At 28.4% G+C, this 11,891-nt stretch overlaps 1 protein-coding gene across 1 annotated transcript; it reads left to right on the top strand.

Moving 5' to 3' along the window:
* Positions 1 to 8,502: 8,502 nt before the first annotated feature.
* On the top strand, positions 8,503 to 11,479 carry LOC114394831 (adenylate isopentenyltransferase 5, chloroplastic-like). The gene is made up of 2 exons (XM_028356505.1): positions 8,503 to 8,588; positions 10,508 to 11,479. The coding sequence occupies exon 2, from the start codon at positions 10,528 to 10,530 to the stop codon at positions 11,437 to 11,439; it is 912 nt and encodes a 303-aa protein (XP_028212306.1). The 5' UTR covers positions 8,503 to 8,588; positions 10,508 to 10,527; the 3' UTR covers positions 11,440 to 11,479.
* Positions 11,480 to 11,891: the final 412 nt, after the last annotated feature.

The raw sequence follows: 11,891 nt of genomic DNA on the forward strand, positions 1-11,891 counted from the left end.
AATAATTAATGAAAAGGCAACATGAAAAAACTCTTATAAAAAGTATAAACAAAATGTATTATATTTAGGAACAAAGGTACTATTTACCTTTGTGAGTTTAATTTGTATATATTATTATTGTAAAAAAATATCATCAATCAATTAAACATCATGCTAAGTAAGAATTTTAAGGTATAACAATTATAAAAATCATCAAAATTTATTGTACATGACAGTTTATGATTAAATTATAATGTAAAAACCCTTTTCACTGTGCATTTAAAATTAATTCTAAATTTATATTTTATTGCGATCTTAATTGTTAATTTTGAAAAAATGAGTACTAGTATTACTTTTTGATGAATAATTTTGTTTATAAAGTATAGTATCTTCTATTTCCGTAATAAAGGGAAAGCTGTCCAGAAATAAAAGGTGGTAAATGATGAACAATTGGTCAAAGGTTTAAAGAAGTGAGGAGGGACGGCATAATGGTACCGACATGTAGAGTGACGTAACTGGGCAACCTAAGCAAACAAACATTAATTAGTGTGTAATTAAATTTGTAACGCAGTTTGCGGCATAGTAAAGGGGTAAGGTCCAATTTCCAACATATATGAAGAATGAAGCAGTTATATACTTGCTCTCACAACTTTTAACCAACTTTTGGGTCCAAAAAGCCTTTACCTACCCACATCAAGGTTGCCATCCAATTCACTCTTCAATCACCTTCTCCCAATACCCAACTCTTCAGTGTGCGGAATTTCCCAGAAACACTTCCACTAATTACTAATTACTAATTAGGCAACGCTATTTCCTCAATGCATCATCAATTCACACATCATTATTTCTATTTCAATTTAATTGGTCGCCTTAGTCAGGGACGAATTTAGAGAAAGACTCGGGTATTACTGGGGGACGAGTATAGAAGGGTCAGTAGGGGCTCCACTCCTTCCTCCCTTAAAATTTTTCATATATATATACATATATATTTTTAAGCTAATTAGTATAAAATCATATAATAATAATTTTGTATGTTGTTATTATAATAATGGTTAATTTTAATCAATACAAAATTGTGGAGCATTAGTTGTATGTATTATTACATTGTAATGATTAAAATGATAACTAGTGTAAAATTATATAAAATTAGTTGTATTTATTGTTATTACGATAACAATTAAGATTATAATCATTTAATATAAAAATTAGTTTCAATTTTATTTATAAGAATAGTAAAAAAAATTAAGAAATTATTATTTATTAAAAGTTAGACATTTAAATAATTATAAAGGAAGAAAAATAATTTATAGCCCGCTTTATAGGATTTCGGAATTTCGTCGTGATATTGCGTATCAAATATTTTTTAAAAAAAACTTTATCGTTCATAATAATTTATTTTTATGTGTCTCAACTAATATTATTTTGAAAAAAAATACTTCTATTTGCTAAAAAAGAAGTGAACTCTTACACGCTTTCTTTTCATAAGTATTTCCCAGTCCCACGTAAGTGCTCCACAAAAAGAAAATCAATCATAGAAACTTGAAAACAAGTTTAAGCCAGAGACTTGTACAGTACTATCTAATATTATCTTTTCAAGTAAAATTTTCACGTCAAGCAATATGATAGGTGACTAGATAATTAAATTCGCTTTGTGTAAAGATGAGACCTGAGCTGTAAGATTTAACAATGTATCACAACTAGAGCATGCAAGAATGGATTGTAAGAAATGGGGACACCCATGCATACATTGGGAAAAAGAATGAATTCCATAATAAACTAGTTGAGTAATTTGGTGGTTTGCTTGTGTCCATTTGAATGTCAGTGCTCATATATATAAGCTATTGGAGTTGACTTGAAATAGTGAAATTTGAACCTGAATCCTTTCTTTCTTTCTATGCTCGTTGTTTCAATATAATTGCACATTTCCTGTTATTCGAGTATTAATCAATGTTCAAGTAAAACTGTTGGATTCTATGGTGTTCTAAACATTTTAAGAGCGCATTATGCCATCCGAATGAATCAAACATGTATAGTTTGTTAGCTTGTATGGTTGTTGCACTTGTTCTTCTGATTACACACTTTTTAGCTAAGGGCAACATTCTTCAAGCAGTCACAATTGAAGATGTATCGATCCAGAACACAATATTTGAGCTACTACTGCAAGTATACCAGGAAAATGAGATCAGCAATGACAAAAGTGTATTCCAGAGAAGGAATTGTAACATGATATGCTCTAAAATGTGCCTAGTAGGCTAGTACTATAAAAAGTAAAAACCTCCAAAACTGTAGCATATCTGTCCCTGCATTGAAGTTAATTTAGTTTAAAGCAGATAGTTCTGTAGCTCTTGGGCTTGTGGGCTTGTGCATGCTTGTCATGATAAGCCCTTTCTACATTTAAATAGTTCACACCAATCTTGACTTGGGTATTGATCCAGGCAGGCATATTGTTTTTTTAATGATTTATCCATAGGCCCAATAAAGTCTGGATACAAATTCTGGAAATGAACATGTAGGAAAATTGAGAACCATCAAACTAAACTGATGATTATGAAATTATTCCAGAAAACAAGCTATAAATCCACTACAGTGTCTAAGGAGATTGGAGTGTAGAAGAGGCATGCTTGTTTACATTCATAATAATTCCTATGCTTATATGGCTGAAATTTAATGCATATTATATGGAAGGGACATAAACAAAGACTATTCTTACATTTCTTATTCTGTTTAACGTATGCAGATTCTTTCATATTCCACATACATGGATAATTCTTGGTATAGTCTTGCAATATCCATTTTATCACAGGTAGACATTAGAACAGATAAACTGATTTAAGGATTGTGACTCTGTATTCTATTTTATCTCCCTATTTGTTGTAAATTTAATTATCATTTACGATAACCCTTCAAGCACTCTATTCCTAAGGCAGAATAGTTTCATTGGTGGTCTAGTAAGCTTTATGCTGTATGTGAAGTTTCAAGTTTCAATAGTGAAAATTTTGCTTTGATAACTATGGAACTTTGTTTAGATTTTAGACTACCTTTTTAAAGTGTTTCGGAGGTATTTAAATTTCCTGTGTTTCTGTTGTCTAGTACTGACACAATATCAGTGATTTCTGTCTGAGCCGGTATCTTTTTGTCAAACATCTATAATTCTGTATTTATGAAAGTACTTGTGCAATATTTTATCGCAAATTGGTTTTGTATTATATTCGTTCTAAAAAGTTAATGATCTTCATTGATGATTTGTTCCTATGATGATTAATTAAGATGCTTACGAATCCCAAATCAGTGGTTCTAGCATTAGTATTAGTACTTAAGAAGTTAAGGTATATGTCTAAATGAATATGTAACAAACATCACACACATGATATGATAAAAATCCAACAGATCTGTAGCTTTGCTTTTTTGTAAACCTGAGTGTGTCCACTGTCCATTATATTTTTATGCCTTTTCAATTGCCTTGAAAGAATTTGCCTAAATTTTGTCCTCTTTAATTAACTATTTTACTGTTGTTGATTTTTTATTGAGTCAACCTTAATTATTGCATCATAAACAATTGAAAGTTTTCCTTATTTCAAAATATCTTAAACTGTATGCGAGCGTAAATGATTTCAATTCTTCACCCATAGCACAAAAAGGTTTTATTTTTACCCTTATTTATTACTACTTACGTTTTTATCATTGAAAAACTCCCCACACCTAGAAGTTTTCTTAAACTGTGCAAGGTTTCAAATATTTTTATATGTTGCAACATGTTTTCATATTATATATATATATATATATATATATATATATATATATATTCGTCTTTTTAGATGTATAAGGGTCGTCAACTACCTTAAGCATTCTACTTATCAGTATCTACTTCTTTGCAGTTTTAAAAGAGTATACCAGGTAAGTTTCATCTTTTCTTCTTTTTCATTTGCTTCATTTGAAGAAAGGGAAATAATTTTTTTTTTCTTTTTCTCATAAATTATCATTCTTGAATCAGGCAAAAACAAAAGTGCATTTTTTTTTATTATCCTCATCTTTATTCTTTTTCTGTTCATCAACCACTTTGAGCATTTTGTCAATCGAGGTCTCTTATTCTGTGTTTGTGGTTTCAAAGGAATACACATTAGTGAGGTACGTAAGTTATGTCCTTTTTTCTTGTTATCTTTATTTGAATTTGTGAAGGACGTGAGTTTAATAGGCAAACATGGTCATATAAAAGTTTTTATACTTTCAATCAATCAAAAGATCGATATCATTGTTATGATTTTTAAACCAATTATTATAAAAATTGACTCGTCATATATGCACGCATGATAAAAAAAAAGTGCTTTACAGTGTCATCAATGCTTTGTATAATTATTAATATTCATTCATTGAATTTTTGTTCATACAATTAATAATTAATCTAAAATAATATATAACACATGACAAATAAATCTGTGCTAGCGCGTATTGCCTGCCTTTGCTCCGACTTTGATGGGTAAAACCAATTTTTTTAAAGTGGGAATGGGACAGGTATAAATACGTACCTACCCACCCTGTATCCTATACCTATCATTACTAAATTACTCTTATTTTATTTTATGTATATTACTTACTTATATTATCAAACTTTTATATTCATTAATTTTTGTCTAATACTAAAACTTTAAAGACAAACATAAATTTTAAGGAATTATGTTTTTTTCTCTCACAAATCTCAAGTCTTTGGATACCTTTTAGATGATGAGAATGTAAGTATAATCAATCTCCAACAAAAATGAGGATGAAAAAAAAAATCATAATCACTAAGAATGAAGATGGAGACATGAATGATTTTGGAAAAGCGGGACAAAAAACAACATACATATTCATCCCCGTCCCTTGTCATGATGTCTATATAAGACTATAAAATAATTGGTAAAATATGTGAAATAAATTATTTTATTTATAATATTACTCATTAGCATGAGAAGGTAGATCTTATCCAAGTCAAGAAAAAAGGTAGGTCTTATCATTAAATGCATTACTTCATAGAACTAGTAGTCACTTTTTTTTGTAAAGATATTTTTTTTGGCAAAGAAAACTAGTCTCCTTTCTTTAATACTTACCTTTTAAATTTATTTTGTAAAATTCACCCACATCTTATAAGTAGACATGGCAAGAAAACCCGTATCCGTGGATACCCGCCCGAATCCGTCCTGACTTTGACGGGTAATACCCGAGTTGACCGGGTATGGATACGGGTTCGGGTTTTTCCCGATAACCAAAAGTCGGGTACGGGTACGGATATGGGATTACTAGACCCGTCCCGAACCCGAACCCGCCCCGCCACTTAAAATCTTTAGAATTTTTTGCATAATTTAATCAAAAGGCATATAATTTTTATTATTAGTTAATTTTATTTTAAATTTTTTACATAATTTAATATTATTTTCTTAACTATTTATGTAGACACACGCGTTATAATAAATTTATTGATATATAAGTAGTTAAAAATAAATGTTTAACAATCAATTTATTTTTTTCTAAAATCAAATTTTTAATATTTTTTACAAAAAAAATATTTTTCTAAATGGTGTGTGGAACGAGGTTGGGGATACCCGATACCCGACGAGTACGGGAATGAGACAATAAACTCAAACCCGTCGGGTATCGGGTACGAGTAAGAGGATATGTTGAGGAGTCGAGATAAGGAATTGGGGAGACAATACCCCGTATCCGACCCGCCCCATTGCCATCTCTACTTATAAGTGTCATTTTTTTATACCATTACAAATTTTGACAAATCACAGTAGCAAACCAAAAATCACTTATTACATTGATTGTATTTAGTGCAAAGAAAAATAATTATTTTTTATTTTACTTTGAATTTTTAGTGCAAAGAAAAGGAATTATTTTTTATTTTACTTTGCTTAATTCATTTAATGGCTATGTTAAAAAAATCATCATTAATTAGTTACATTAATCAAAATTTTAATAAAAAATCATCATTAATTAGTTACATTAATCAAAATTTTAATGTGTTTATGTTTACATGTATTATTTTCCTACCGTTGATCTTGAATTTGTCCTAATATGGTTCTATCTTTATAAATGTGTACTTATTTCTTTAAGGATTAAGCTTTATTTAATTTCAAATTAAATCATTTATACTCATGGTAAAACAATTAACAAGCTCGTTTACTACAAGTGTGCAATGTTTATTGGAATAAATAAAAAATGAAAAAAAGTGTACAAGTTTCAACTGCTGAACTCAGCTTACAAATGTACATTTTGCTTGTCTCAAACATTTTATAGATTTTAATTGTTCTTTTTTAATCAAATAAATTTTTCCTTTAAATTACATATTCTTTATAAAAAAAAATTAGTTTCTTTGGCGTATTCTTCACCAACCACTATAAATCAAAGCAATGAAATTTATCTTAAAAATATATCTTACAAAATTTTAATATTGTTAAATATTTTTTTATTTAAATTATTAATAAAAAAATATAATCTATTGTTTTTATATTAGTTTGCACCAAATGTTACATTTTAAAATACATTAATAAGTATATTATATTGAACAAAAAGAGAATCACATACATTGTACTAGTGGGAACATAGGCTTGGAGGGTTAAAATAAAAACGAAGGAAGAGGAAAAAGGTTGTGGGTAGATCTCCTCTATTAACAAAAAGTAATATTTTAATAAATTAACATTTACGATAAAAAAAAATATACATTACACTATTATTTTTTTTATATTATATTATTAGTATGAAATATTTATTGAATTTGTAATGATTAATGATCTTTATCGTAAAAACTTAATTGACCATTTTTAGTAGAACTTTTTTTAGATTGAGTTTATTTCATCTAGAACTTAGTTAAAACTTAAAAGAATTAGGATTTATGCTATTTAAAAATTATTTTATATCTACTAAATCATTCTAATTATTATTATTATTATTATTATTATTATTATTATTATTATTATTATTATTTCTTTAGTAATATTTTTTATTTTGGTATATATACTTTCAATTTTAGTTTGAGACTTTTATATTTGACTTACCTTTTATTTGACTTTAAAAAAAACTTTAAAAAAATTGAAGTTCAAAATAAAACTTTCAAAAGTAAAAGTTATTTTTTTTTATCACCATAACATCCTACAAAATATTTATTAATAATTAATTTTTAGCAGAAAATCTGATTGATGGGATTCTTTCGGAATCACGGTTCGGATTTTTTTTCTTTTTCTAAACTTGTTTCAAAATTTTAACTTAAGAAATATTCTTCAAAATTAAAAACTTTGTCTTTCTTGTCCCGCATTTATTAGGTTAGGAGTAGTCGTCATAGTGGCTTCGATCAGTTTGTTTCTTTTTAAGGTGCTTTCCTCTTTTCTTTTATAAAGAAAAATTTGCTTAATTTTTACGTGTAAAGGTTAGTTGTTAGTTTAATCAAACTGTTATTAGGAAAATTTAAAACTAAGATCCGTTCTCACCCCCTTCAACTCTTAAATCTTTTTTTAATCACTAAATCATTTTTATCATTTTTTTTAAAAAAAATTAACTCCTTAAAGAGTTTTATTTCAAATGTATTTAATTCATCTTCTTATTTTAAGGAGAGAGATAAAGAAATTATAAAGTTGGATAAATTATAACTAAAATGCTTTTCAAATTCAAAGTATAAAATAAATAAATTAAAGTGTTATTATAATATAATTTGAATTATACCCAAAATTCAATTATTAAATAATTTGATAGGAGTTTATTTAACTTTCAATGTAGCTTTATTAATTAATTAATTAAATTTTATCATTAATTAATTGAATTGATCTACAGTTTTTTAAGGAAATATCTAGACAGTTATACAGTATGTATTCTTTGAATTTTATTCTTTTAATATGTCATTTTTTAGCTTAATTAGTTTAATTGTATATTTTTTATTTTTTGGGTTACCATATTATTAGTTGGAAATATCAACTAATTTTGTCAATATGACTAATTTCTAGTAAAAAAAATCTAACTAAACATTTTTAGTTGGATATTTTTCTCAATTATTTTTTTTAATACTTAAATCCAAGACTTTGTTTGATAAATATGAGCTTAGTTTCATCCATACCAATGACATGTTGGCATATTTTCTATTTAATAATAGACAATTTAATCACTTTTTTATATTTATTAAATACTATATATTAATATTTAATAATTGATTTTTAAATACCATTTTAGGATTTAGCCAACCCATTTAAAAAATGCCAAAAGGAATAAAAATTTAATAGTAGCTACTAAAAGCTTTTTTTTTCTGTACCAACAAAAAAAAGTTATTTTAGATATGGATTCTCTGTACCGAAAAAAGGTACTGCATATTTAATATTCAGGTTATGTTTTTAATTCAAAGGGTGAAATGAATTAAAATTATTAAAATAAAATAAAAAAGAAAAATCATTTATTTTATTTCATTTTCATCATTATAACAAAATTAAAATAGTAAAGTAATATTTTTTTCCCATTCTAACTCATGTCATTTATTCTATAGGTTCCACCACTTGGTTATATATATGATAGTACTTATCATAATTCATCTTACCACTTATCATAATCGACCGGCCGCATAACTGATTTCATTCTCGCGAAAGCGATAGCAGGTGACTTAAAGCAACTTCTTCTATAGAAATAGTGTTTTTCTTTTCATACTTGAATTTGAATTTGTTTGTGTTACTAAACAAATATAAGTGTTCATAAATATATGAAATTTACATTTCGATCGAAAGCATTGCACTTCATAGAATCAATTTGTCCTATTTTTCTTCTTTTTCAACCATGATAAAAAAAAATGTTTGCAGAAATTGATCTCCTTCTTTTGGGGTTAACTTGGAAGGAGTGTTATGAAAATCCGTTAGATTCTCGATCTAGTAGAGACATTGAGTCAGACGTCAAATCAATCCAAAATTAAAAATATATATAATATAGTTAATAAAATGTGATCAATTTATATTTTTAATACTTTAAAATTAAATTTTTTGTTATGATTAAATTATAAATATTATACAATAATTTATTATAATAAATTATTTTGTTGTATATTATCATGTGAGAGAAATTATAAACTCAGATTCGAGCAAACCAGTTTGGGTCAAGACTCAATCGGCTGATCCAATTTTATATGAGGAGTACACCTGTGGACCACGAGCCAGCACATAAGGAGACCTGACACCACACTTTAACCCAAAACCTTAAGGCTTAAGTTTATAGGTCTTTTCCTCACTTATATGGTGCTCAACCTTTCCACTTTTATTCGATGTGGGATTTCACCTCACACATCCATTAGTATAGCCATTCTTGCCACTTGCGATACTTGCATCGCCGCTCTATCTACGGGGCACGTTGTGCCGCCATCTTACTCGTCTAAGTCGGTCACCAAGTCGAACCATCAGCTCTGATACCAATTGTTAGGGAGATTCGAGCGGTATACCTGTAGACCACGAGCCGCCACATGAGGAGACTTAGCGTCGCCTGAGAGATAACGCTTTCATTAAGCCTGTAGTAGTCTTCTCGTTTACAATGTTGAACGTGACGTTCTTGGCTAATGTCAATCTGATCACGCCAAGAGTCTGTTGATCTAGGAAGTTCCATTCTTCTTGCTTCATGTCATATGGCTTAACCCCTGATAAGGGTTGATACAACTTCTTTTGATATAGATAATTCTCTATTTGCATCTTCAAAAAGCTGAAATCTTTGCCATCAAACTTCTCGATCTTCACCTTCCCCTCTTCTAATGTCATTGCTCCCACTGCCTCCTCTAAACTGAGAAGACTCCCACTAATTCCTTTAAACTAAGGAAATCCCGTGCAGTAACCAAAAGCTCTTGATACCAGTTGTTAGTATAGAGCAATAAGAAGAGAAATGAATAACGAAAAGAGAGAGAATAGTATGTAAGGTTCAAACTCGAGACTTTATTTAAGAAAATCGAATCTAATACCACTCAAACCAACAACTTATTGATTACATAAACCTCCTTTTTTCAATTAAAGAAATAGTAATATGTTTGCATAATAAACTAGATTTAAATTTCACTATTATCTTTGTACACAAAAAATATTAATTAGTTTAATTTTTTTACAACAAATTATATATACTATTTTTTTGTTTATCACATTATTCATTTTATTGCATTTTTTATAATATATATGTAAGATACAAGAATGAAAAAAGGACAACATATTTAGGCAATTGAATTTACATGCTAATAATTTATGTTTTGTAATTTAAATCATTATTAAAATATTTTTATTAATTTAAAAATAATTTTAACACATTTTTCTTTATTTTATTTCTATCTCTTCTTTTTTTATAATGTGGAGTAAAAAATGAAGTATAAATAATATGGAGATATTAAGGAAAGAAATAAAAGTATAAATGCAATAGGTTATATAATGTGATTAAGAAAAAGACAAACATTTGTAGTCAGCATGAGTAGAAATATAAAAACTATTGCTTTTTTTTAGGTTTTGATATAGATTTGTTCAAATCATTTGTTTTGATTTTTTTTATCAACTTTCTTCAGATATTATATCATAGAATCTCATGGCGTCTTTCACTTGCTCTGCACCTTCACTTGTTGGGAAGAAAAAGGTTCTTTTCATAATGGGTGCAACGGGCACGGGCAAAACCAAGTTATCCATCAACTTGGGCACTCAATTCCCTTCTGAAGTCATTAACTCTGACAAAATTCAAGTCTATAAGGGCTTGGACATCATCACAAACAAGGTACCAGAGTCTGAACGTAATGGCATTCCCCATCATTTGCTAGGCATCATCGATGATCCTGATTATGACTTCACAATTGATGACTTTTGCAAGCATGTCCTCATTGCTCTCGACCTCATCATTGAAAATGGACACCTACCTATTATCGTGGGAGGCTCAAACACTTACCTTGCAACATTGCTTGAGGATCCCAACATCGCATTTCATTCCAAATACGATTGTTGCTTCATTTGGGTCGATGTGTCTTTACCTGTGTTGTTTCAGTATTTAGATAAAAGGGTGGACGAAATGCTTGATGAAGGAGTTGTTGATGAGATTCGAGAAGCTTTTGTACCTGGAGCAGACTACTCTCGTGGGGTTAGAAGAGCCATCGGAGTTCCTGAGCTGGGAGAGTATTTCCTTGTTGAGAAGGAAATTAGTGATGAGGCTGAAAAGGAGAAGATGTTACAACGTGCTATTGCTAGAACCAAAAAGAACACTTGTAAGTTGGCTGAGATGCAACTCTTAAAGATCCATAGGATGAATTATGAGCTTGGATGGGGAATGACCAAAATTGATTCAACACAAGTGTTTGAGGCTATTTTAAAAGGAGTTGATTATAAGCACCTGTACCAAGAAATTGTGTTCAAACCAAGCATGGAGATAGTGAAAAGATTCCTACAGGAGACAACTCAGATGTGGGGAAAGACTCCATGTCAGAATGGCGAACAAGCGACGATTTGTGCTTAAAACATTATTAAATTGTTCGTCAACTTGTTGCGGTTAATAATAAATAATATGAAGAAAAATATGAAAGCAAAATTAGACATAAGTAAAAGATGGATTTTATTATAATTGCTTTTATAATTTTTTTCTCTAGTGGTAAGACCTACCTACTCATGTCAAACAGAAATATTATAAATAAAACAAGTTATTTTATATGTGTATTGCACCAATTATTTTTAGTTTATATATTATTTTAGGTTTTTTTTCTACATATATTATTACTAATTTTATGTTAACTATTAATTTGATGCACAATAAATAAATAAATAAATATTAATAAACATGCATTGACAATGATATTGTAAAGTATCTTTATACTAGTATTAGATAATAAATTATTATGTATGATAAAGTCAATTACTTTTTATAATAATTACTTTAAAAATCATGATATGAAAATGACTTTTTATTAGTTT

The sequence above is a fragment of the Glycine soja genome, chromosome 18 (genome assembly GCF_004193775.1).
Source record: "Glycine soja cultivar W05 chromosome 18, ASM419377v2, whole genome shotgun sequence".
Lineage (NCBI taxonomy): Eukaryota > Viridiplantae > Streptophyta > Magnoliopsida > Fabales > Fabaceae > Glycine > Glycine soja.